Here is a 27,878-nt window from a genome sequence, read left to right on the forward strand (position 1 = left end):
TCTCTCTCACACACACACACACACACACACACACACACACACACCAGCAAGCGAAACAATGACCCCCCAAACAGGGATCCTCATTCATACACTGGGTTTGGGGTACTCTGACTTTAGCTTCCCCGTTTCATTTTGGATGTTCTGCCAACCCTATCACTCCTCCTGCCCAAGGGGAAAAAAAAAAAACCCGACAATTCTTTCCATAAGCTATTTCTCAAAGAACAAAACAAAGCAGAACATAAACAAGAACGACAAGATGGGGTAGAAAAACAACCAAAGAGTCCGCATGAAAAGCAAGCACTCAGGAGGAAAACATTAGCAGCAAAGTAGTTTGGGCCGGGCCGGCTCGGCTCGCGCTCCGTCCTCTCCCCACGCAGCTACCGGCTGTTGAAGATGACCTCCAGCCAGCACGGGCAGCTGCTGATGAACTGGCGGGTGTAGCACTGGCCCCAGCCCTTCACGAAGCTGATCTGCACGGTGAAGCCAGTCCACGGCTGCTGCATGAACTCGTGGTCGTTGGGCCGCTGCAGGCTGTACGCCTTCTCGTAGTCAAAAGCCTTGATGGAGAAACCGGGGAACACCTTGTGTACCAACAGCGTCCTGGAGTCCGGGTTGTCCAGTGTGGCTGACTTGATGAAGATGGGGTAACTGCTGCGGTTGTACACCCACACGCCGTCCACTTCCCGCGTCAGCTGGATGCCGCAGCCGATTTTGCTCCGCACTTTCTGCACCAGCTGACTCTTGTTGTCCGAATTGAGCTGTCCGAGGCAAAAGCCATTCCCCTGAGGTAGATCATAGAAGATGTCCAGGGAGGGCTCCTGGACACAGTAGAGCCTCCCCACTCTCGTCTTCTCCTCCCAGTATGCCACCACGCACCAGTGTGACCGATCCCCAGGCTCCAGAAGAAGTTGGGAATCTACAAAACACAACGGCGGACATTGTTGGTGGGGACGGAGACAGGCATTTTCCTTTCCTCCTGGAATCAAGACACACACACACGCCACCCCCAGAACCAGTGTGCCCTCAGGACGGGAGGAGGGGATGTCCGGGCCAGAGGTGCTGCACACCCTCCACCAGCCTACCGGGAACCAGAGACCCTGACCCTGGACCAGTAGGGATCCGGCCACACCCCCAACCTTCAGGACCCAGGACACCAGGCACGTGCCCACCTGGCCGAAGGAGACGCCATCCCACAGAGCTCAGAAACCAGGAGGGCCCTGCTGTTAGACCTAGAAAAGGCCTTTATGGACAGCCTGCGCCTAGTTTCTCAACTGGATGAAACCTTGAAGGCTAGCTGTTCTGTGGAGCCTCCCTGGTCATCCTCCTGTGAAAACCAGGACCAGGGAGCTTGCTGCTAGAATCCCAGGGGTGACACACCGAGCCGGAGAAGCAGAGCCTCAGACTCCAGGCCCACCCACTCTGTGGTCTCTGAGCTCACCACCCAATTCTGAAATCAGTTTCTTGGTCACAGGGGAGTGTATCTTAGGAAAATAAAACGAAGGTAGTTTGGGGCAAAAACATCTATTTTCCCAACAGAAAAACAACTCTCAGTGTGTCTGTCTGTAGCCACTCTGAACACAAAGGTCGAATTCATGTCAAAATGCCAAATCACAAAACACAGATCAGGGCTGACCCAGACTCCCTTAATGAAGCTCCTGCAATCCAGACAGATTCCGTGTCTCAAATGGGTACCACCATTCCTGGAGTGCCCTCCACCGCCCTTCCCTGCCCAGAAGCATCTGGACTTGGGGCCCTGCCCCCTGCTTCCACCCTCCCCTGGCAGCCGCACCCAGGCTTTCCTAGACTTTCTTCCTGGGGCCTCAGGGAGACCTGGGTGATTCTGTAAGGTGACTGTCCTACTCGGGCACTTGGAGGTCTTTAAAGGGGGATCCTTATGGACGAAGAGGGAGCCCCAACAGCTGGCATTCTGACTCCTCCTTAAGCAGGAGCCAGAGGGGCAGGCCTCAGAGTGGGAACCATAAATCTCCCCAGCCCAGCCAGCCAGGCCAGGCTGCAGGAACGCTGTGGTTTGTGGTGGCAGGGCGGAGACCGGAAGTCTTGTATTTGTTAACAAAAATGGGGAAAGGCAAAGGGGGGCAGGGGGAGCCAGGCAGCAGAGAGGCCTCATCCTGCCCTCCCTTGCAACCCTTGTTTCTCACTTTTAGGGGGGCTTGGAGCATGGGGGTGGTCGAGGTGCTTTCTGGTTTGTTTGACCTTTTTGATTTTGAAGCCACTGGGTTAAAAAGGTCTATGGTGATGGGTTATACAGTGTAGTGGCAAAGGCAGAGGAGTGCTGAGGGGCTGGGGGCCCTGCCCTGCTGCCCCAGCAGGCTGGGTAACCCAGTGCAGCTCAGCACACCAACTCCTCCAGCGTTGCAGGCATGTTGGGACCTGGGAGCCAGTCAGCTCCATTAACTTTTTTTTTAAGCAGCAGCCAGTCTTGCATGGAGGTGTCCCATGAATAAGCCTGCACAAATGTGCAACTGTGACCCAACAAAAGTGGGAGTCTCCTGCAAACACCCCAACAACTGGCTTTGTCAAATGCCTGCCAGACAGCTACACAAAATGGGGAAGCTGGGGGCTCATTCCTTTCCCTCAGTCTCCGCCCCTCCGAAAATCAACACCAGAAAACTGGCCCGTCAAACCCCCCACACCCACACACCCCCCACTCGCATCTATAAAGTACAGGCGTGCGCCCATGAGTGTGAGCACACGTATAAGTGTGTGTGTGCGCACACTGGAACATATGGAAAAACAAGAGAGGGACTAGGCTCCAAGCAGAAGGTGACTCATCAGGCATTAACTTGTTTCTGCAGAGTATCCATCAACTGCTAATAAACTCGTGAGCTTTGGCAATCTTTGAACTTTCTTGCCGAGGGAGTTCAGCTCTGAAGGCTACACCGGAGACCCACAACATCCACGTAAATAAGAACACGCTGGCATGCACACGTTTGCTGGGAAGGAGAGAAGTCTGATTCTCGAAGGCACAGGGCGCCTGTGCCTTTCCGGCCCATTTGGGGGAAGAGGGTGTTTTGAAATGCAAGAATCTCTTGCTTATTATCCCAACTGGGGACAACAAACCCAGCCAGGAAAGGAAGACTCGGCCGTTGCTGGAAGGGACCTTCAGGAGACCCTCAGGGACCCTCACAATACTTTGTTTCACAGAGTCTGGCCCCCTGAAACCTGGCACCACTGCAGGGAGGAGGAGGAGGAGCAGGAGGAGCAGTGGGTGGGGTGGGGCCTGGGATCAAGTTGCCCCCATGCCAAGCCCACAGGCAAGGGGTGGGGGCCTAGTCTGCCTGGCGGGCCTCTGGGGGTAGAGGAAGCTGGGGGGAGGGACTGGGGCCTGAGGTCGTGTGGAGGGAGTGGGGGGAAGCGTTCTGGCGGGTTTCTCTTTCATCTGTGCAGCCCGCCAATCCACCCAGCAATTTGCTGCCAGACATCCCCTGGAAAAAGCCTTTGCTGTGGAGGTTAATGGCCCAGCCCAGATAGACAGCGGTGTGTGGGTGTCCCTGTGTTCATGAAGACCCACTTGGTGCCTAATTCGCCGCCACAGGACCCCTGCCCACCCCTCCCCGCCCCTCCAGGCCACCACACTGTCACCCCAAGCCTCCCGGTGCCTGATAACACAGCCCCACAATCCTCGCTGGCCCTAGACTAATTCTGAACACAGAAACGTGCTCTCCAGCAAAACCACAAGCAACAGTGGAAGGCCCCCGTAACAGGTCACGCTTCTGGGAGCCACTACAACATTCAGATTCCCCCTCCTTTGCTCTGAATTACCCCTCATTTGGACTCACTTCTAGGAAGTGCTCAGCACCACCTTCAGAGAAACAGTCCCCAGAATTAGGTTCACAGTGGCTCCCCACAAAGATCTGTGCAAACGCTGAGCTCCTGGGGGCTCCCAGGACTGGTGGGAGGCTCTCACGCAGACGTCCCCCATGTTGGCAGGGCCAGGGAAGAGCCACAGAAGCCCACATTTGCCTTCTCGTGGCTGCTAACACTTAACTAGAGGCAACCCTCGCAGCCCCTCAGTAATTTCCCTCCATTTTATAACCTTTTCAGGTATTTCCAACTACTTCTCCTCCCCCAGCGCGCCTTCAGAAAACTGTACAGGGGCTTGTTTGAAAACTGTATTTGTGCATTTTAAAGCATCCAAAAGAAAAGCTGTGTTGTAAAAAGCCAACTAATCAGATGCCTGCTCACAATTTTTTCTTTTTATTACAGTTTAGGGAATTTTTGGAGCAACCCCAGAAAAATGCTGAATCGGCCTAAAATTCCTTTCAGGTTGTCTCCCACCCCTCCCCTCCCTTCCCCTTTTCCCTTAAAGCATAAAATCTCCCCTTTAAAGGGGAAGGGGGGGGGCGGTGGGTGTTGAGGAGAGGAAGGATTTCGCCTGTGTTTGCACTTACATTAGGGAAGACCACTTAACTAGGAGCTCCATGTCGCTCACAAAGAGTTATTTAATTACCCTGGTCATGAATGAACAGACCAGACCCTTCTAGAACACCGGAGGCTCATGAATGAATCTCACGCCCAGGGTGTCTCAAAGGCACAGGGTGACCAGACCTTGAGGCCACATTTTAAGTGAGGAATGTTCCCCTCTTAATATTTTTATTTGAAGGTGTGAGGAAAGGAAGCAAAATGAAGGGAGTGAGGAAGAAAAGACCAAATTCAGGGACTCCACGGTACCATTTTGTTCTCCAGCTTATGAAAGGAACCCTGAATACCCAGCTGGGTTCCGAGACACTAGAGGTCTAGTTATGCCCACACTCAAAGGTGGTGCCAACAGGGACACCGGGGTCCCCGAGATCCTGACCTTTAAGGACAGGGACACACTTGGGCAAGGAAGCCAGTGTTGCAGCTGGCACCCACTGTTCCCTGCATCCCACCATCGGGGCACGTGGGGGCCAGAGTTAAATGGTAGGCAAGAACGGGGGTCTCAACCCACTCTCATCTCTCCAAGGCACTAGGTATGAAGAACTATTTCTCTGCCAAGATTAAACAGCAGGGCAGGCCTGCACGGCCCTCACCAAAGTCCAGCAAAGCAAAAGGCTGAAGATGGGGAATCAGAGGCCGGGGGGGGGGGGGCAGGCAGAGGCTGAGAGGGCAACCCAAGGGCACACAGGTAGCCACAGACATTAAACCCAGCAAGCCTGGAATGAAAACATCGCCACGCCTCGCCAGCAGCAGGTCAGGGTACTCCATCCTCAGTACTCGGGTGCCACCAAGGGTTGCCTCATCCTGTCCTTCAGACATCTCAAAGGTTAACAGCACCTGCCAGCCCTGCTCCCCACCCTGGACAGGAAGGACACATGCTGTCCTGAAACCAACAGCTCACTTCAAGGACAAGGAATGAGAGATCGGCAGCCCACTGCCAACCCACTCTACCTATTCTCACCCCCCAACTTGCAACAGACTAGGCCCCCTGGTGGTCTCTTGTGTTCAAGAGGCCAGTGACCTAAAAGTAAAGGAAACACAAAAATTTGCTGAGGAGTCGGGGCTCAGTGAGGGTTCTGGGATCAGCTCTGAGATGCTCTGTTTATAACCTCTACCCAGATCACAGAAGGGTGTGCCAGGGCTCCCTCTGATTCCTAAGGCAGCATGGACAACTCTGGGGTTTAGAGCAAACTACCCACAGGGTAGTTGAAACAAATTCAGAACATTCCCGATTAACCCTCGGTTACCCAGAAAACCCTCAGACCCAACTGGTCCTTTACCAAATGGGCCAGAGAATGAATTCTGGCTGTAGAAGGCCAGAATGGGACTGTTGGGTGTTTTTCATGTCTCTGCAATGCATTAGCTCCACTGGGGTGTCTGGGATGCAGCCTTCTTCAAAGGCCAGGGTGCTTCCTCGGATCCTGGGGGCCAACCAGCAGAGGTGCTACGCCCCACACCTCTGCCCTAAGAGCTGATCGACAACGGAGTCAGAAACCCGGGTTCAGATCTACCGCCCATGGAAGCCTGGCAGTGACTTCTGCTCAGTCCATCAGGTCGTTGGGACCATTTGATACAAAAGTGACCAGGGCAGGCTGACAGCTATACCCCAGTTTCTTCTCTTGGGTTCTCAAAATGCTTGGAAAATGCTGAACATGCTTCCCCTTTGCTCCCCCCAGCTCCCAACCTTAAATGGGAGAACAGAGCTGGGCAATGCCTATACCTGATAAGCATTTCCTCTACACAGACCCTCTTCTAAAGGGCTCATAAGAACCATAGAGGTGACATGCTGTTATAACCATCCTTATGTCAAAGAAGGGAAACCAAGGCACACATCACTTCCCAAAGAGCAGAGCTAGGATTCTAGGCCAGAACGTGAGCTGGTGTGAGCTGTGGGTGGACACCATCTTGGGCCTCTAAAGTCACCAGAACCCAAGCAAGGATTATCTCCAACTGCCAGAGGGGGAAAGCAAGTGTCCTTCAGAACAAACTTCGGAAATGCTATTCCTAATTCAAGGCTGAGCGTGGGGTTCAGCTCCCTCCCACTGGGAAGCAGGGAGTGAAACAGCTTCTTTGCAAGCAAGCTGCTGTGACCTTGGCCAAGTGGCTAGCCCTCTGAAGGAAGTCTTAGTCTGCTCTGTCCGTAACTACTATGAAGGGCACTGGGACAGAGTGGCCCCATGGGCCCCTTCTGGCTCACAGTGTCTGGCTACACTCTGTGATTCACAAATGTGCCCCATCAGTGCTCAACAACGCTGCTTCCATTTATTTTTACTACCTTCCAGAGAGTAAGAAAATCACTTTGGGGAGCAGGGCACATTTTTGCATTTAATTTGCAACGATAAAACAAAACAAAATCAAAAGGGAGAGGATTCCAAATCCGACTTTGCTGTGTTCATTGCTAAACCTTTTCTTTCTTTTTTTTTTTTAATTTCAGAGTCACACACTGGCCTCCTCCTACCTTGTCATTCATCTGCACTCAGAAAAAGGTCAGTCCCCAGGACCTGGTCACCATCACATTTCCAACGTTACCCAGGCTTGACGCCCTGAAATTGCTCACCCATCACCACCCACCTCCTGTGAACTCTCCCAAGCTGACATATTTGGCAGATCCTGCTAGTCTAGAAGATTGATTCGTGACTGTGCCTTACAGACAAATTATGATGAGTAATCAGTTACTAGAGTTAAAATGTATTCCCCTGCTTCTTAAATGGGCCCTATCACTACCTCCCAAAGCCCCTCCAAGTCTAAGTCTGAAGCCCCCAGTCTGGGGGTTCCTCTGCAGAGCAGTATTTTGACATCAGAGGATAATATAATTGAGGGGAGCGCCCGGCAGGGGAGGGAAGCCACACAAATAAAAAGTCTGTCTCGCCAGTCCGGCTGACGCGGCTTCCTGTGCCCCAGCCTTCAGCCATGCAAATTATAGCGTGTACCCGAATGCCTGCCTTCTGAGGAGGCCAGCTCTGCCCGGCTGTGCGAGGCCTCAGAGGAAGGGTGGGGACGCCCAGCCCAGCCAACTCCATTCATAATATTTACAGTAAATGGGCCTCGCTGCCTGTTGTTCCGTGGGCATGGTCCAGCCTCATCCTTTTCCCAAGTTCAAATTTCCAGACTCCTCTAGTCCACTTTGTACCCAAGTCCCCACTGTTACCCCCAAATCACTCAGCAGCAGACTTCAAAAAAGGGATTCACACACTCATCCACACAGAGTCTCCCAGACCTGCCTGCCTGCCCACTGGGTCAGACCCTGGCCACTCCCAGAAGAACAACACTCGCCTCGCCTACCCACCTTCTCCCAGGAGGGACACCAGACTTCCTCCAGTTCCACATGTGGATTCCTAACTGGGAAAGTGCACACGCTCCATACACAAATCCAACAAGAGACTCTTCTCTCACACCACCAAGAAGACCTTCATTATCCTCTCTTTATTGACCACTTTTAAACATGGTTGGTCACATGGTGAAAGCTCAGTAAGGATCTTAGAATTAGAAGGGATGCATTTAAGAAGGCAATTTTCTGGAAGGACACAAACCCCAGAGGTACAGGGTAGTTTTTGTCTGGCTCTGCAGGTCTGGGGGTGGTTCTGCGTGGAGCTGCTTTTGCTGTGAACTACATCTTAATAAAGGCCCCAAGCACACTGACCTCCAGGTCCCTGAAAGGTATTGCAGGACCCAGGCGCAGGCCCTGCCCCAGCCCATCCCCCACCCGGCTCCAACTCCACTCTAGTTTTTCTAGAGGGGAAGAAAACCATCGGAAGATGTGGAAAAATCCAGTGAGAAACAAAAGTCCTTTTCATCTCTCCCCTCCCCCAGCTCCCTTGTTCCATAACAATTATGAAAACTGTTGGATGGGATGGCATTTTGAACATTTACTTGCATTCCGGCCAATAAATTCCAAAGCAGGATCCGATGGAAAAGCCTCCCTTCTCCGGGTAGCAGTCCTGGCACCCCGCCTTCCCCTCTCCCCCGACTCCCAGCCCTCATTCCTGCCCTTTCTTTACAACCCAACACCAGGGCCTGGCCAGGCCAGGGCCACACTGTGCTTACAGGGAAAAACAACAGTTCGACAGACTGGAGACAGTGTGCAGACTGGAAAAGTTAATCATTACTTCTGTCTGCCTCCGTAATCTAATCTCTCTGGCTTTGACACACTCGCTGTTCAGCCACCCCAGCCCTTTCACCCCCAAAGCACCCAGGACTTATTATATGAGGCCCCATCTCCACAGCCCTATGGCCTCTAAACTCTGGTGAGGAGGCCAAGCGGAATGAAAGTTTCCCCCACCCTGGCCTGCCATGACCAGGCCCCCAGAGTCCAACATAAATTGCCGGGTTGCTCTGTGCTGCGTGCCCCACGTTTTGAGGACTCGGGCCTCACATAAATGTGCTCCAATCTGGCTTGTATTATGTGGAGAGCTAGGCTGCCCCTCCTCCACCACCCCCCTTGCCGCACAAGGACAGACTCAGTCGCCCCACACTGGCCTCTTCTTCACTCCCCCTGCCCCAGAGCCACCCCCAGCCCACCCAGCCGCATCCAAGAATATGACAGGTAGTGCCCCCACCCTGCGGGTATCTTGCACACACACAGGTAAAGGTGGCCTGCCGGAGGGCAGGTGCCTTGAAAAATCAAACACTGAATTTCCACAGGATCCAGCAATCCCACTGCTGAGTGTACACTCCCCCCAACATGACAGAAGACACTTGAAGATCTTATTTGTACACCCAAGTTCATGGCAGTGTTGTTCACAACAGCCAAAAGGTAGAAGCAACCCAACCGTCATGACAGAACGAATGTAAAAACAAAACCTGTATTCATACACATTTTAAAAGAGGAAATTCTGACACATACAACATGAGTGAGCCTTGAAGACATCATGCTACGTAAGCCTGTCCACCAAGGGCCGATACTGGACGACTCTATTTAGATGAAGTACCAGGAACAGTCCAATTCCCAGAGACAGAAGGGAGAGAGGGGTTGTGCCAGGGGCTGGGGAGGGGAAGTGGGGGTTAGTGTGGAGTGGGGCAGTATTTCATTTTGGGAAGTGGAAAAAGTTCTGCAGATGATGGCGGTCGACAGTGGCACCACCACATGGACGGCTAAACGCCGCTGAACCCCACACAGTAAATATGTGTCCAGGACAGCAAATGTTGTGTACAGTTTACCACAAGCGAAAGGAAAAGAAGGCCTCCCACGACCGCCTTTCCTAACGCTCTCCAGCCCATTCCTCAAACCTGCCTTCAGGAACAGAGGGGATTCAGCTACCCCACCACCTCAGCAACAGGGGTCCCATTCCCACACACCCTCAAATCTCAGAACCAAAGATCACAGGCCGTCATCAGATGTTCGAGCCTCAGACACTTGGTGACCAAGTCCGACCACGAGTTCTGCAAAGGAGAAAGGGAGGCCCAAGACACAAAAATGGCTCACATGAGGCCACACAGCCAGCTAGGGGCTGCCCCCCTCCCTGAGCCCAGGAAAGCTGGCCAGTCACCAGGGACAGGAACCTGGAGGCATTTTCCCCTCCCTGTCACCCTGCAAGCTGGGGCATTAGGCACAGAGAGATGCAGGGGTCGTGGGGGGTGGGGGGTGGGTAAGGCTTCAACCTTTGCAGACCTTACACTCCTTATCCCCCAGTGGAGTCTTAATAAGGACCCCACCTAGTGGGGTGCACTGTGCACCCAGATCACACAGGGTAAGAACTCAACTCTGGTTTTCCCTCTAGGTTACTGATTAATGAAGGGGAGGGCCCCAGAGGCTACCTGGAGCTAACCAGGTCCCCAGAGCAGTGGTCCGGAGACTTCCTGGCCCCAGAAGTTCACTGGGCCCGATGGGGAAGGAGACATTTTGAACTGTACTAGGTGACGGGAAGCAGTGCAAGGGGGCAGAGGGCGTCAGGGACAGCCGTCGAGCCTCCTGAGTGGCAAGGCAAAGAATCCACTGATAGTACAGTCACATCCAGGAGTTGAAATGCTCGTTTCTGTTGAGACCATCCTGAGTTAGAAAGTGCAAAGACACAAGTACAGAAATGAACCAACCGAGAGCCACACCAGCCACTGGCCTGGTTATCTGAGCTGTCTTCTGTGGGAAAGCCAGGAACTCCCAACTTCGTGAGGAGGAGCTGAGACCAACTCTTCCCTCCCTGCCCTGGTTTCCAGCCCCACGTCAAACCCCCAACCAGCTTTTCCAAGCCTCTTCTGGTAGTGAGCTCTGCAGAGAAGCAGAAGACCTAACTGAATTAGTGGACTCAGAGACCTGGGAATGGATCCCGGGAGAAGTGGACTGGGGGCAGGATGGACATGAAATGAAATACCCTATACCCTGCCAGGCACCTGGGGTTACTACTCCATGCAAAGCCAGGTGGGACAGGGTCTCACACACGTGGACTGGGACCTTAGAAATGGACTTGAACATCAGATATTAAATTAAAATCAAGAGTTGCACCCCCAGATGGTCCCTCATGGGGACTTACAAAAGGAAAGTCAAACACCTGGAAATGGAGGATGAAGTTGCACGGCCCCTCTGTGATTTGCAAGATGATAAATAAGGTAGCTGCAGATATCCTTCACCCCCAGCCTAACTCCCACTGAAGAGCCCAAATGTCTGGGGGGGTCACCTTCACACAGCACTGAGCTCCCAGGTACCGCCAGGATTGGGAAGGTGAATTACAACTTCACCTCCTGCTGCAACTGTTGTTATCTTCAAATCAGCGAGTTATGGGGGGCACACATGGAACCAGAGGAGACAGACCTCTGTTTATTCACGAGCTTTGCTTTATCTCAACTCTCAACAGACCACACAACCAAAGCAGAGGCAAAAGCCGATGACAGAGCACTCTGCCTACCCTGCGTGCTCAGACAATCACCCCAGGGGCCCATCCCTGCGTCTCCGCCATGTCTTACAACACCTCACCCATGGCCCGGCTCCGAGCCCACGGGACCTGGCTCCGCTGTCTTGTAGAAACTGCCTGAGAAGCTGCCCCCTGTTTGCCTCCTCTCCCCCTAACCCCTCGCCAGACAAAACTCATCCACTCCACAGACGCAATACTACCTTCAGGTTAGCCATCACAGCTACTGCTCTCCGTTCCACCAAGCCCCAAGAACTGTGCAGGTTCTGGCACATAGTAGGTGCGCAAAAAGCTTCTGCTGCATGAATGAACGAAGGCACGCTGGCTCCTCCCACAACAGCGGGCCCACCCAGTTTACACTTGGCAGAGGGAGACACGGGTGAACCCGCCCTGGAGAGGAGCATGCCTTCCAGGCAGGGGTCAGCCAGAAACGCCTAGGCCCTGTCCCCGGCTGCCATGGAGGTGGGAGAAGTCCCTGTCCTCAGCTACTTCCCAGCCAGATCCTGAGGTGTTTCCAAGGCAGGCGCCGGCCGGGCAACCTCTGCGGGCACACCACCTGCCCCCAGCGTTCTGCCTTGGCGCCCTGCTCTGTTTGGACAAGTTACCCTCACCGAGTGTTCAACAATGCTTTTACACACCCCAGGGCTCTTGTTGTATTATGAAAACAAAACAAAGCACGCGAAGGAAAAGGGGTGGGGGGGGGGCCTGGAGCAAGTGGGGAACAAGCAAGCCGCAAGCCACACACGTCTCTTTCTTTCTGGTCTCCATCCTAAAGATGGCTTCTTGGCAGCAAGGGACAGGACAGCATCCCATGTTCCACGTCATCTGAACAATGACACTCCAAGAGTGGGCTTAGAGGGCCAGGCATGAGTGCACGGAAATGGGGTTTCCACACCCGGGATGGTATCACCTCTCTTCTCCACAGAGGTGGCAGGTCTGCTTTCTGGCAGAAGCTCCCGGGTGACCGAAGCGCCACATCACCCCCATCCCCCGGGCACAGGGGAGCAATGAAGCCTGTCTGCCTCCTCTTCATTCCTCACGATGCCCTAGAAATAGTCTGAGAAGTTGTGGCGCTCCTTGGGGCAGGGGAGACAGGGCTCTGTGTTTTGAAAAGGAAGGCAGCTCAGCTCCAACCTACTTAGAGCCAGGCACCCCCATTAAGGGGTGGCAGGGGTCAGGGTAAAAAGGTTGAGGGAATGCATAAATTCCTGCCTACCCCAGACCAAAAAATAATAATAATAATTTTTTTTTTTTTTTTTGCAAGTTAAAACTAAGCTAATGACACTGGGTGGGGCTCAGTGTGGAGACTGCAAAGCCAAACCAAAATTCACTTCCAGCCAAGAGCCGCTTGGCCTCACCATTTGGGGAAGGAAGCTGAAAAAGTAATGAAAGATTCTTTAGTAAACCGGGAAATAGGCTGCAGTTAACATTTCAACTGAAGGTGACCCTTCTGGTAAAATATTTTTTTAATAATAAAAATAACAAAGTTCTCAAACAGCCTCTTTCTTAAAGAAAATGGCCTAAAAGTTCTCGTGGGAGTGGAAGGGAATAAGGGGGGAGAGAAGAAAAAAAAAAAAAAGTCACACAAAACAGGGCTGGCCTCCTCTTAGCCACTACCTTTCACGAACAACTCTTTTCTGGAGTTCTTCTCATAAAAGGAATGATGCAATTTCCTGTCTTGTCCCAATATTTCCTGTTCACTTACAAGGTGAAAGTTATCACCCATTTTAAACAACAGTCCTAACTAAACTCCACAGAAAGTTCCTTTTCTCCAGTCAGTGCTTCATCCCTATCACAAAATCTCCCCATGGTAGGTTATAAATACTATCATTTTCTGCACCTTTCAAGAGTGAGCTTAACATAAAGCCTCATTGTCTCTATGGCAAATACCTCATCTAGGGGCGCAGGCCACCGGATACTCCATGGGAGACGTGGGAAAGTCTGGGGGTGGGGGAGGCAGCCCCCCAAGTGGTTGGGCAGAGTTGCCACCATCAATAGAATGTTGCTTTCTTGGTGTGTTAGCCACTAAATTGAGAGCTGTGCCTCAGCAGTTAATAATATCTTCCCGCTGAAAATAGCCCAGAGAGGAAGCCTCTCTGTGACAGTAGGCAGGCCGCCAGGCTCTGGGCTGGCCATTCAATACAGAGCAAGAAAGATGGTAGGGCCCGTGGTGACCTCCCAGTGGCCACGCCGTACAGTATCCTTTCCCGAGGCTCCCGCAAAGGGAGGGCTCCTGGACCAGCCTCTTCTGCAGCCCTAGAACTTCAGCCAGGAGGTCACCTCAACCAGGGGCACCACCAGCAGGGCCAGAGGAAGGATCTGGGTCATCCAGCAGCCGGGGACGGGGGTTCACTGACCCCAGGCTTTGGGGGGCAGTCCCGGCTAGCAAAGTGTTGGTGACCCACAAGTTACCCATTCTGAGGCCAGCTGGGCAGCAGGGAACCAACCAGAAGGGGCAGGCCAGGGGAAAACAGCATCTGGAGCAAGAAGGGAACAAGTGCACTCAATCCCCCCGGGGAAGGTCAGGAAAAAGTAACCACCGGCAACTTTCCTGCCTCTCATTTCTGCAACCCGCCTGGAAAAGGGAAGGTCTGAGGTCAAAAGTCAATACTGATCGGTGCCTGCTTCTGCAGGTGAAAAGACTCAGAGCCGGGTACCCCAGCACTGTGCCTCCCACCCCGGGAGATGTCAGAGGTGCTTTGGAAACGAGTGTCTACCCACAGAGATTCCAGGCACCAAACAGAAGTCTCTCCATTTTTATTCTCCAGAGCCATGGTTCTTCACCAATTATCCAAGTATCTGCATGTGTTTCAAAGCTACCACAGATCCCAACATTTTAAACTTGGTAAAATAGACACAACATAAAATTTACCATTAGTGCTCCCCCCCCCCCCCCCCCGGTGGCGCAGCGGTTGAGCGCTGGGCTGCGAAGCTGCCCACAGCCGCTGCAGCGCCAGTTCAATCCCCGGCCACCGGCGAGGGTCCCACAAAAAAAAAACAAAAACAAAAACAAAAAAAAACCATTAGTGATGCCATGTGCCTCCTCGGAGTTAAACAGCCATCACCACTACCTGGTTCCAGAACATCTCTATTACCCTACAAGGGATCCCTGTCCCAGTCACTTTGATGTCATTCCCAACAGCTAAGCAAGCTGAACAAAGGTGGAGCTCATCAGCCTTTCCCCCTCGAGTTTCTACAAGCAAGCAAAAGTCTTGTTTGAGAAGGGACATTCAAATTTTTCATGGCAGAAGCAAAACCAGACAGAGAAACCTTGCACAGCCACCAGAAATACTTCCCCCTACAGGAACACCGAATTCCGTACGCCCCTCTACACCAGAGGGTCTGCAGCCTGTCTGCACCCTGCAATCACATGGAGTGTTTCCAAAATGCTGCTGCCGGGACCCCCAGACAGTGTGATTTCAGCACATCCCAGGGGTTCCAGCGTGCAGAGAGATCTAGAACCACGATCCCACCGGTCAAGGTGCTGTCCCAGCTTCAGGCTCCAGCCCCACCAGGAGCTCGATCACTGCACAGTACCAGCAACAAAGACGAAAAGGAAGTCAAACTTGATCATTTCCTCCTTTTTCACTGGCCCTTGGCTCTGGGCTGGTCCTAGAGGTCCCATAGGTCTAGACATCCTCCCAGCCAGCCAGGCTCTGCTAAGCGGGGATGGGATAGTGTGCGAGACTGTAGCCACAAGCTACACAGCATCAGGGGCCCTCACCTGGCTGGGCTGTTCTGCCTCAATGACAAGGACAGGTGAGGCAGCAGCCCATCTAGTCTGGCTAGAAGATCTGCCCGAAATTTGCCCCAAACACTTTCATTTGCCCCAAACACCAGCATAGTTAACCCCTGCCTGGATGCCTCGTTCTTTCCATGACAAAAGCGTTTTATCAGTGAGCACTCTCCAGGATGAGTGCATGACCTCCCAGCAGTGTAGGAGGCAGCACTTGGCCTGCAGGCCTCGACTGGTCTTCCCCAGGGAGTAGGTGTGAGCCAGGTGAGCCAAGGGCATTTCCCTGGCATTTAGGGAGATGTGGATTGAGTCCCTAGAGATTCAGACTGTCGCTTCTTGCTGTTCACGGTCATAGGTCATATATACAAGTCTATCTGATCCCTGAAGCTCATGCCCTTGGCCTTTGACCGCTTTCATGAGCTCAATCCATCTCAGTCCCCAAATCATCAGAGAGCTCAGTCAAGCCACCAGCTGCTTGTTCCAGGGCTTGGGAAGGAGACATCAAAAACACAGCACAGGCACCCAGGCCAAGGCTCCCAGTTTGCCATCAGCGTTTCAATTCAGACAATAAATAATTGTTCACAGACAGTTGAATAACTTTCCTTAAAAATAGGATAGAGCAGTCTTTCCGAGGCTACTTGGTTTGCACCCAAGCTGACCGTGGACTGAGGCAGGATCACATTTTGAGATTATGTCGGTATTTTTGAAGACTCTTCCTCTAATGCTGTCACAGATGCCAGCAGGGATCAAGAGGAGAGAACACCATTCCCTTCCTGGAAGGATGCTCACCTACAGGATGCTCCCATCACCCAGACGTGGGAACTAGATCTGTCTTAGTGGGTCTGCTAAATGTAGCATACCAGACCCTGCAAGGATCCTTTCAAGCTAAAGAAGAGCAGGACGCTTGATCACCCTGGGATTATGGGCATACATCCACGAGGTATGACCGGGAACTCCCGGGATGGGGGGTGGGGGGGAGGCGCACGCATTGATGTACTTTGCATCCCAGACACTGAACAGTGGAATGCCTTGTTAATAAGATTGGAACCATGGGTACCGGTCGGGAGGATGATTTACCTGATCAGGGGACTAACCCTCCCTAACGCCCTAAATAACAAATCATATTTTCAGTTGGACCCATGTTTTTCTCTTTGTCATCCTATCAATAAAAAGGCCAAGATCTTGCTCTTCGGGCAGCACCCTGCACTGTACAGCCTGCTTCACGACTCCCCTTCATCAGTGTGGTGTTGCTGACGCAACAGCACTCCAGCCCATGGGTTGCTGGAATGGTGTCTCTCCAATAATCCTGACTTTGCAGAGCCACAAATGAGGTTTCTCAACCCCTGCCCCCAAAGACATGTCCATGCTTATGTTGCCTCCCTCTCCTTGAAATCCACAGTGGCACTTCTTTTGAAGTTTAAATAACTACAAGTGGGTTGCTGGCATCCAGTCCCTGCCTGAACGGTGGGCATGGCAGAGGCCCAGCCAGTTCCTGACAATAGTGTATCAGGAGGAGGCTGGCAGTTGAGTCTGCAGCTGAGTAACCTAGAACTCGCAAGCGAGAGCGTGCTCTACTACCCACCCAAACCAGGACAGCAGACAAGCTAAATGAAAGCCCTCCCAGAAACTCCAGATGGAGGCTGCAAAGATGACAGCTTCTAACACATGCTTTTAATTAGCAGTGATACAGTGAAAGCTCTGGGAGCAAATCCTTTCCATTCCCACCACTGAGCTAAACTGAGATGCTTCCCGTCTAAGTCAGACCTCTCCAAGGTGGGTCTTCCTGGGCCAGGGCACATTCCAAAGCAAGGGCCTGTTCCGGAGCTGCACGCCTTCCAAGAGACACCGTGTTTGGAGAGCTGAACTCGGGTTGCCAATTCACAATTCAGAACCTATTCACAACACACCCCCTGGCCCCCCACCCCCGCAAGTGCATAACCTCACGGAGAAGCGGCCCCCGACCATCCACCAAGCCAACGTGAGAGGGACTCGGGCCCATCCCCAGAGCCTGCCCGTGGGCATCTGTCTGCTCGTGTGTCAGCGCACGGGCTGGTCTTTCTGTATGTCTGCAGCACGGGTGCACGCGCGCACACACACACTCACAAACACACACACACACACCCATGCACCAAGCAATCCATCTGTCTCAGAAAGCCGGCTGTCAGAAATGAAAGTACAATCTCCTGGAACCGAGTCACAGCCTTCTAAAAATGTGCCGTTTTCCCAGACTGGGGAAACTTGCAGGGGTGGGGTATGTTTCACTGCGAGTCCCGTAGGTCCAGGCCTGTGTCTCACCGGCCAGCCCCAAGCTCGCAGGCTGGAATTCCAACCTGCAGCCAGCAGGCCTGCTCCCAGGGCTCCTACCCGCCCACTCCCCTTCCTCGCAGGAAAGGGAAGGGCCAGCCTTGGAGTCACCCCGGCATTTCAGGAGGGGGGCCTGCCTTTGAGCACACCCCACCCCCACCTCTGAGGCACCACATTTTCACATTCGGCTGTTTTTTCTTTCCCTTCTTCCCTTGCCAAGAGAATCAAGCCCTGGCTCCCGATCCCGACCTTCCTCCCACCCTAAACTGAGCCCCATTCATTAAGCCCGCACTCCGCCAGGGCAGGACAGGAAGGAAAACAGCACACAAGGCCTGTGAAAGAGACACTCAGAGAGGTTATTTCAAGGGGGAGGAGGGAGCAAATCCTCGCATCCACCACTCCCCACCTTGATGCCCTCCTTCCTGAAATAGGCGCCCACCCTCCAGCCTCTGCTAACCCCTTCCCCTCGGGGGCCTGCCCCATTCGGCCACCACAGCCCCTGCTGGCCTCTTCCTCTGCAAGAGGGACACACCCAGCCCCCCCTCCACCCCCATGGAAAGACCAGCTTCTTGGAATGGAGGAGGTCTGGGCTTTCTCCGTTTGTAAAACCCTCTGCCCTGGCCCAGGGCCACTAAAATCATCTTTTGGGGGTGCATTCTTGCTAGAAAGGGCATAACCCTGGGTTTTCTCCATGCCCATCACCTCCCCTCCAGACACCCCCAAACCATGGCACTAACCCAAGACACAGTTTCTCCGATTTCTCCCCACGGCACATTATTAATAAACTGCTCCAACTCCACACGGAAAGAAGAAAGAGCTCCAACTTTGAAGCCTTGGGAATTAGTAAATCAAGAGCTACAATTCAAAACAAATGCTCTTTCATGTGGAGGGCCCCCCTTTTCTTCTTTTTGCAGTTTTGTTAAACCACGGATCCCTCCAGAAACACACCACTCCTCCCTAGCAGCTCCTCATTAATCTCCATGGTGGCAGTTACCTTGGGGGGGGGGGGTGAGGGCGGGGAGTTGCGCTCCTTGCGTTCACCCCAGTTTCTAGGAGTGGTCAGGCTTTGCGGAAGATGGTGCCCACCCCTCTCAGCTCAGAAGGGGCTGCGAGGGTCAGGCCTCTGCTTAGCTTAGCGGGTGACACTGTGAGGAGGCGCCCGGCCTGGTGGCTCGGCTGGTGTCGTCATTTCCTCCAGCAGAGGAGACAGACAAGATGTTATCAATAAGACAAACCTCCCGAAGAGCCCCCTTTCAAAAGCTACCACTTCCCTTGCTTATTTCATGTGGTTCGGAGGGGCTGGGGCTCCTCCCTGCACATTCAGGATTTAAAAAATAAAACATCTAACTACATCCTGAGTATGTTATTTTGCCCAGACCCTTTCCTCTCCCTGGCCTTCTTTCTTTCAGGAACTCGCTCAGCCTTAGAAAGCAAAATGAAGCAGTTCACCCCACTGCTGCCCGCTCTCCCTCCCCCACCCCCCCAGGTCCACTCCCAGCCTGGAGCCCCGTCCCTCCAGCTCCATCCTCATTAGGAGCTTTGAGTAAACAATACCCTCTGTCTCAGATAACAGGCAGAGTATATACTGCACTGAAATAAAAACAAACAAGGGACTCCTTAAAGACATTCCCAGCAAGCTCGAGGAGAGCTGGGAAGGGGACTCTCCCAGATGACCCAGGTCTCAGCAATGCTTGATCAATTAGAGGTCACCCTCCCACCCCCCACAATGGGGGTGCACCAAAGACAGTTCTACAGCTGCCATTTGAGCTGCCACAACCCTACACCAACATCCCAAAGGCAAGAGATGACAAATGCCTGGAACGCTGAGCGTATTTTGTTCAAGTCACTTTCCCTTTGCTTTGGCTACTTCTTAGAAAATTCGGCGACAGCACACTGGGGAGGGGGAAGCAGGTGGAAATCGGATGTCTTTAGAATAAAATGGCAACACCTCCCACTGCCATTGCTAGTATATTTCTCCAAGTTTAGTTCTCTCTCCTCCGTCGTTCAGGAAATGCAGCTTGGGCATTGCCCCTCGTCCAGACCCAAAACCCTCAGCACTGGCATTCCAAGCCTTCATGACCTCAGCCCCAGGAAAACCCACCCTCCTGAGGAGCAGGGTTACTAGCACCTACTGTCTGCAGTGCCCCACCCTGGTCCTCTAGTACCCATCAGGCCCTCCAGAAGCTGCACTAAACCAGACTGGAATTAGGGATTGGAGAGGAGCATCATGAATATCTACTCTCAGCTCCCATCCTACACCTGGGATCTGTCTTCAGCAAGTTCCCAAAAGGTGAATCCATCTTCCTTCCAGGCACCTGGTGCACCAAGAGCAAGAGCCAAAGAGAGCTTAAGTCTATGACACCAAAGTCACCGAGTGGAAGCCCATGGAGTAGGAGTTACTTGACAGTCGCCACAAAACACAGCACAAGCCCATCCCAAGGGAGACCCCAGCTCTGCATCCATGTAGGGGGCCCAGCCTCCTGACGTGTAAGGGACTGCAGAGTAACAGGCAAAGGGCAGCAGTCACCACGATTTGTCCAATTTAACACACATGTAAGCGAGAATTAATTCCACACCAGCTGGGGTGGCAGCAGGCCATCCCCATCTCTCCAGTCTCCAGTCATTTCAAGAGATTCTGGAATCGCCAAGAAAAGAGGATGTCTTACCTGAAAGCCCCCCAGGGGCCAGATAATTCGTTCCCCCTGTTTCAGCGGAGGAAGGCACAGCATCTGGACAGTCTGCTGTGGAAAGGGGAGAGAAATAAATAAATACACAAATAAATAAAAACACCAAGATTAATTTTTAAGCACATTCTAAACAGCATTAAAGAGAAACCACACATTCCAAGCGGCTGACTCCCAGCCGCGATGCTGATTATTAATGGTCTGCTCAGGCTTCACTGCCCATCATAAGACAGACCACAGCACCTTGTCACCCGTCTGGGCTCCAGGCAGCCAGTTAATCATTAGCCAAGTCAGGCTCGATCACAGACTGGCTGGAATTTCTCTTTTATTGCAAGCCCTCCATTGAAGAAAGGAGGTAGTTCCCAAGGTCAAAGGAGGTCTGGGTTCTGCTCTCTCAAGCCTGGCTGCTGCCTCCCCCCACCATCTTTACCAGGGAAAAATCAAGGGCAAAGCCTCCTTGCTTGGCTTCTGGGGCCCCAAAGCCACCCCCACAGACTGGTGCCTGGCACTTATCTTTCAAAAAACATCCAAGATCTTTAGGATTTTCTCAAACCGGTGTGGCGTGGAAGGGTTTTTTTTTTTTTTTTTCCTTTTTAATTGCGGTGTAATGAGTAGAGCAAAGCACAAAAGATCTCAAGTACAACTGAATGAATTTTACTCATGTGTACACCTGTGTAAAGCCACAACCCGATCAAGTACATTCTCAGCAAGGATCCCAGCCGGAGGGGAAATGTTCTACCTCCTTCCAGGCCTAGTCCAAACTCCCCATCTCTGGAAACCTTCCCGGGCAACCCCAGACCTGCAAGGCTGCCTGCCCTCAGCTCCCATAAAAACTTCCTGGCACCCAGCACTTGGAGTTCCCTTCTGCCGTCCTTCCTGATCTTTCCCCTCAGATCCCGTCTGCCCTAACTAGGCTCTCTAAGCTTCTCCAACTCCTCAGCCACCCTCAGGTGCTCGCAGCAGTGACCTAAATGTTAGCAAGTGTAATGACAATTCCAGCTGAGAAACAGACAGAGTCCCTCCAAGCAATTAAAACAAAAAATATGCCCATGAACTACAACTAAATAGCCCCTAAACAAAAATGCACAAGACCCTGTAAATTGAGCGTGCGCCACAGCCAATGCCAAACCCACTGAAATCCAAAGGCTGGCTCAAGAACGAGGCTTTCCAGCTCTGCAGCCAACACACCAGGTTGGATGGTACAAATTCCAGTCCCCCCCCCACCCCCACCCCAGGCCAATAGCAGGATGGCCCTGGGGTGCACATTATCAGCTTCCTGCTGAAACTACTTGGCCTGGGGCGAATAGAAAGCCAAGAGAAAGGGCTGCCTGGAGGCAAATGGCACTGGCCAGCAGAGGCCTTCAGGAGTCCAGGGCCTGGCAAGGGTAGGGACTAGGGGGCTGAGTCTGGCCTACACATAGCCCCACATCACCCCTGTGTTTCTGCAACCTACCCATACAACTCCAAGGTTCTCTCTCTAATCCCTCTGCAGCATTCTCCCGACTCTCTTCTTCTGGAAAAACAACTTTTTAAGAATTCTCCTCAACAGGGAGGGGGGAGTCGAGGAGTGGTGGCAGCAGGCAAAGAGCAAAGACGGTGTGTGCAATTTCATTTTATCAGGGTAAAGTATAACTCCTAACAGGAATATACAGTTTTACAGGATACACTTAATCAAATGGAAAACAATAGGGGGAGGCAGGAAATGGAGTTGCTTGCTAAATGCTGTATCTCCTGCACTTTCTAAAACTACTTTAGGGCTAGGCTTGGAAGACACCCCCACATTAAACATGATGACTTATCCACGGCCACTCCCAGCCCCCCTCCCCAGCTCTGGCTGGCTCAAACCCAGGGGCAAGGTGTGTTTCAAAGGGAAAGCCCGGCATCTCAGGGCAGAGCTGGGACCACATTCAGGGTGTCAGCCTGTCTCAGATCAAAGGCAAGCCAGCTCTGCACTGGCAACCACAAGCGTTTGTATGAAATGGTGCTCTGCCCTTCTGCAGCGCCTTTGATCTCGGGAGGGATTTACAAACATTAATTAGGCCTCCCTACCACTCCTGTGAAGTAGTAAAGTATACCTGTTCAACACGCAACCCAGGTAAACTGAGGCGTCATTGACTAGCCCAAGGGGCCACCCAGTGAGCTGGGCTATACCCAAGAGCTGGGCCTATACCCAAGAGTTCGCCCTCCCCAGACAGGTCAGCAGTCCCAACTCTCTTCCCTGCAGGTAGGCAGGCCGAGACTGTCTTCAGCATCCAGACAGGCCTCAAGCTACTGCTGGGCTCGTAAAGGTCAAAAGAGCCACACCTCCATCCCTCGCCCACAAAAAAAGCTCTAAGTCAAAGTTTTAGTTCCTGCCTGGTGGCCCACTCCTCAGAACCCAGACTGGCACGCACACTCACCCACACAGGAGCTCTCGGCCACTCCTGGCTCTCATCCACCACTCAGTATTACTTTGCACCCAACGAATGCTGGGTTCTATGGAAGGAAAAAAAGACTGTCCCCCCTCCTGGCAGGAACGGTCCTTGACAACTCAAAGAATCATTGGAGTAGCCAAGGTGTGAACTATGGGAAGACAACAGGTGAGGGAGCTGGGGACCCCCCTCTCTCACCTAGAGAATGGTTCCCGGAGAGCCAGGATATTCTTGCCAACTTAGATCTGAGTTTCCTAAGTATCCTCAGGGACAGGAGTCGCCCCACCAACACCACTAATACACCCCAGAGTGTGCCAGTTCAACCAGCATATCCCAAATGTTCAAAGCTCTGCCCCAATCCACGACGCAAATGAACCCTGGCTATGGAAGGACAATCCACTACATTGGAATCATCACATTTTTAGGCAGACACATCATCAGGTTTGCAGAGTGAATGAATGAACCAATAAATAAGCAAATGAATGAATCATCTAATCTAACTCTTTAATCATCTGGATTTCAAAAGAGGCCTGGAAAAGTTGAAAGTGGCATGAGTTAAGAGGTAAAAAGCAGGACTAGATCCCAGACTTCTCAACTAGGCTTTGGAAGGCTTAATTTGCCAATGGTCACTGGTCACCTGGGTCCTCAGCCTAAGCAGTGAGACTGCACCCCACAATGCGCTCCCCAGCAAGTCATCCCTTAGTAGCCTTTCAGACCACTGGATACAGACAGCAGCCCCCCACTCCGTAAACTGAGATCTAATTTCAAACAGCATGTTCTTACTCCGTTGTAAGATTGGGGTGGGGGTGAAGGAGGGTGTCTTCCTGACTTCTGATGTAGCCACAAGTCAGTCACCTTGTCCCAGGTTCGGACACACTCCTTTGCCAGATGACCCCACCAGCTTGGGATCACCCAGCACCCAGGAAGACAAAGGCCAAGCTCTCCCAGAGGCTTGGACCAGAACAAGGAATCCCGTTCCTTGAGTCCCTCCAAAGGTTACAGGCTGAAGTCCCCTTTCCACGGTCTCTTCCCCAAACTGGGGACTACACAGAAGGATTCCCTTCTTGTGCAACTGGTTGAGTTTAACAGTTGTCCATTTAAAAGCTGGCGCCTGGTTCTAACCTAGCAACTCAGACCAAAATGTCAACCTAGGGCTTAGAAACTTAATGTAAGCGGCTGATCTAAACTGCCCAGCCAAACGCTCTCCCAGATACAAGGTGAGGCTAAAAACCTGGGGCCACGCCTGTCTTTGTGTCTGACCCCGAGGCCTGGGGCCCTAGCTGCCTGCCCGGCCAGCCCCCTCCAGTCCCAGTCCTGGCTGCCCTCCAAGGGAGCTTGGGAGCTTCGCCTCTTACCACTCTCCTGTCCTTACACCAGGGCACCTTTTTTTCATTCCGTTTTTTGCTTTGTTTTAAACAAAACGTTTTGGGTGAGTAACCAGCTGTTTGAGTTTCCGAGTGGCAGGTTAATCACTTCCTATTGGCTGATCTGCAGAATTTTTCTCCCCCTTGAAAATGGCACATTCCTGTCTTTGTGGCTTCTCTGTTTACACACATTTTGCTACCTAATGTCAACACTTGCTAATGAATAAATATATCACTCCACTCACTGAAAATGAGGTCCTGGCCTGGCAGAATGACTGCTTAAATCCTGCGAACAGATTTATCCCGGCATCTCTGCAGCAACACGGCTCCTCTTTTCTATGCTTTTAGGAAGTTCCTGGGAACACTGATTGCCACTATCAGGACCAAAAGGACTGTTCTGTTTCTCTCTTCTAAAGAAAACCTCCAAAGTTGAAGACGATGGAAGGAAAAACACAAACAGGACAGTGATGGTCCCTGGGAAAACCAACCTCAGGAAAGAATTCCTGCACTCTTGAAGCCAAAAACCCAGACAAGTTACATTCTTTCTCTAGAGAGCTTGGTAATTTTCAGTTAACGTTTGTTACAAATACACAGAGAGCTGGTTATCTCCTCATTAATGACCATTTATCTGGTGTTTTGTAAATCGAAAGCAAAATATCACATGCTTCGCAGGCCACTTATTAAGGCACCAGGCAAGCAGCAACGCCTTCCCGACTTGAGGGAGCGGTGCGGTCCGGGGAGGGCTGGCTGAGGAGCATGGGCTTCGGTTACACCGTTCATTAAAGTATTTAATTTATGACAACGCCCCAGCAAAACTTTTAATTAGTGGGGGGAAAGGCCCAACAGCCAAAAACTCAGGAGGTGGAAGGACTTGTAGAATTCCAAGAGCGAAATGGTGCCCAGCCCTTCACTTTTCCTTCTCCCAGAACCTTGGCAGAATGAAAATATCACAAGCCTGGCATTTTTCAACCACCAGGATCCAGGCCGGCGGCCTAAAGTTACAATTCCTATTTTCAGCACAGGGGTCTCCCGCTGTAAGAAGGGGCTTCAGAACAGAGACCAGGGTTACCCCAAATCCCAGTTCTGCTGACACTTCTCCCCCGACACTGTCAGCTCCATGGGGTGAGCTCCTGCACCGCCAGCCAGAAGCTGAGTGCAGACAACCACAACAGGGCTGGTGCCAGTCTCACATGGGCTTTTGCCCTGGCCCCGTGCCATCCCGTGACAAAGCAACAGTCAGGCAGAGCTATGCTAAAAACTTTTATGCCCCTACCAAGAATGCAGAGAACCAGGGATAGTGCTGACTTGCTGGTGACAGGAGGAATCCCAGGGGGTGGGGGCTGCCTTTACTTCTTTTCAATGTTCTAACCTCTTACTCCAAACCAATCTTCCCTCTGCAACCTTTTTTGACTTCTTCCCTTCCATCAAGTTACCCTTCATCCCCACTGATTCCTCTGGCACTCACAAAATCTCCTAATTCTCCCATCTACCTGTCCTGTTTGTCTCCCAAGACATTTCTTCCTGGCTCAAACTCCACGTGTTAAAGTTAAGCCCAGTCTGACCAGGTAATGCAAACACATGAAAAAGGAATAAGGTAGACATACCTAGCAAATGCCCTCCCCCCACCCACCCACACACATTTTAAATTATACAACTATAGATCCAGTCACAACAACAAAACAGAAAAATGCACAAAATTCCAACAGAGCAACCAGGGAGCAAACCCAGCGCCTCCCCAAGCCACTGCCTAGACATCAAAATCTGGTGTCTCTAGACCCCATTTCTAACTTCAGACAGCCTGGGTATTTTTTAAACCATCTACTCACCAGTTGGTTTGAGAAAATCCATCGGGTATCTGGAGTAAGGAGGAGGGGGCGACTCTGGAATTAAAAAAGTAAGAGAAAATAAAGGCCGAGCCATGAGAAAGAGAGATAGAAACTTATGATAACAGAGGCATTCTTTTAGCCCAACTGTTTGTCTTAGCTGTGGGGGTTGGAGGCAGGGCCGCGAGGCGGTGATTGCCTTGATATTTAGCTGTCAGATAAACAAAAGAGGCCGCCTGGCGCCAGCCTCGGCGCTCCGCTCCTCCACGTCTGCGGCGGCGCTCCGCCGGCCCGGCTGGAAACCACCGGCTCGGCCGCGGCTCCACCAGGACCGCGCGTTTCCCAGCTCGCAGGCTGGGGGCGACAGAGCCCCCTCCACGTCCCAGAACTTCAGACCCGGCTCCCACCGGCCCCCCAGTATCCACCCCGCCCCACCCCACCCCCGGGGGCGCAATTCCACCCTGCCCCCGCCGCTCCGCCGGGCACCCGCGCCAGGAACACGAGGATCCACCTCTCCCCCCACCCCCCTGCCCCCCGGGACGAGCCCTAAAAGTGTGGGTGCTCTCGGGAGGCTCTGTTAACACCCGGGGTGCACACGCCCGGTCTCCCCACCCGCACATCGACGTGGAGAAGGGGAGCAGCGGAGAGGGCTGGAGGAATACAGCGGAGGCTGGGGCGCAGACCTGAAGCCCAGGTCCCAGCGCGCAAAGGCGCAGACGTCAGGGAGACGCAGTGGGCGACTCTGCTGGCAAGGAGCACGGAGGAGACACCCCAACATCTCCTAACAGTTTGCTCTTTTCCACCCCGGGCTGGCGGAGTGGAGAGTAAATATCCAGTGGGGTCTCCGGCGCTCATCCCTCGGCCCCGGACCCTGGCCCAAAGCTGCCGGCCCGGGCAGCCCCTGGACCACTTAAGCCCGGCGCGACTCTCCTCGTTCACTGAAGGAGCAGACTCCCCAGCCTTGGCGACTCGCTTCTCCCAGCCTTCCTTGGCGGGCTTGGACCTGGTCCAACTCGGCCACACACCTCCCTCAACGCCTTTCCGGGTGCGGGGGAGGCGTGACCCCCCACTTCTTTCTGCGTCCCCTGGCCGCTCCGGAAACGAGGGCGTCTGAATTTTAACCGCATGTCTGTAGAGTGTGCGCAAGAGCCGTGCCCAGGGCCCCCCTCGGGGCAGGAGGAGAAAAAACTGCGAGGGAAGCCCCAGGGAATACCCTTCCAGTTCCCCGGGTCCCTTCTCTACTTTTGTCCCCCAAGTCTCCCCCCTCCCTCCGGGGAAGCAGCCGCGGGCCCCGCTCGCGGGATTTCCTTCCACGCGCGGCCGCAGGGCGAGGGGAAGGTGGGCGCGCAGCAACTTCTTACCTAGTTCGCAGAGTCGGCTAAGGTGATGGGGGTTGCAGCACACCAGCTCGGGGTTGATCTTCCCGTAAGATTCACAGCAACACAGCCTCTTGACTTCCGAGGAATGCCTGAGATCCGGCCACCTGAACACTTTGCACAGCAGAAGGGGGAGCGAGTAGGACGAGGTGGGCTGCGCGGGCTGCGCGCCGGCGGGCGCCCCCAGGCCCAGCCTGCAGTCCAGGCGGCCGGGCAGCAGGAGACACGCGGTGCGCGCGCCGCCGCGGGACTCCACGGCCTGGAGCAGCAGCTCCAGCTGCCGCTCCTTCAGTTTCTTGAGCACCGAGTGCGTGAGCGCCTTCAGATCCGCCTCGGCGCCCCCGGCCGCGCCGGCGCCCGCGGCTGGGGGGTGGGGATGGTGGTGACCTTTGGCACCTCGGACCGCCTTGCCCAGGCAGCAGCCAGCCCTGCCTGCGCCGTCGCCACCCGCCCCATGCGCCCAGCCGTCCGTGGCCCCTTCTCCGCGCAGCTCGCCTCCGCCTCCGACGCCCCCCGCGCCCTCCTCCTCGTCCTCGCCGCCGGGCGCACGGCTTCTCCAGAGACGCCGGACGAGCGCAGATCGTTTGGTCCTGAACATGCGGGGCGAGGAGGCGAGGAGAAAAGTCGTTTGCCGGCTAAGGAGCGAACATGACCTCCGCACACCATGAAGAAGTCGGGCGCCGAGTTGGGGCAACAGACGCAGGCGACAGCAGCAGCAGCAGGGGCCCGGACAAGAGCGGCGGCGGCCCGAGGGGCGCTCCGTGGCATGCGCCAGTCTCCCGGAGGCCGGGGCGCGCGCGGGGGCCCGGGGGCGCCCGCCGGGGCTCGGGGGCCTGCGCTCTGGCTGCCCCACCCCGCGCGGCCCGCGCCGTGCGCGGCTCTCCGGCCCCGGCGCACCCCG

General features: G+C 53.5%; 1 protein-coding gene across 2 annotated transcripts; it reads right to left on the minus strand.

Moving 5' to 3' along the window:
• Positions 1–377: 377 nt before the first annotated feature.
• On the minus strand, positions 378–27,604 carry SMAD7 (SMAD family member 7; the record flags this gene model as incomplete). Of its 2 annotated transcripts, none has more annotated exons than XM_084252045.1 (4): positions 26,963–27,604; positions 25,605–25,658; positions 19,986–20,057; positions 378–916 (listed from the first exon to the last, which is right to left on the minus strand). In XM_084252045.1, the coding sequence occupies exons 1-4, from the start codon at positions 27,573–27,575 to the stop codon at positions 378–380; spliced, it is 1,278 nt and encodes a 425-aa protein (XP_084108171.1). In that variant the 5' UTR covers positions 27,576–27,604. The 2 variants fall into 2 exon arrangements, with proteins under 2 accessions (XP_084108171.1, XP_084108170.1); XM_084252044.1 differs by having other exon boundaries at positions 19,986–20,060.
• Between the last annotated feature and the right edge of the window lie 274 nt (positions 27,605–27,878).

This window comes from Talpa europaea (genome assembly GCF_964194135.1).
Source record: "Talpa europaea genome assembly, chromosome: 13".
Classification (NCBI taxonomy): Eukaryota; Metazoa; Chordata; class Mammalia; order Eulipotyphla; family Talpidae; genus Talpa; species Talpa europaea.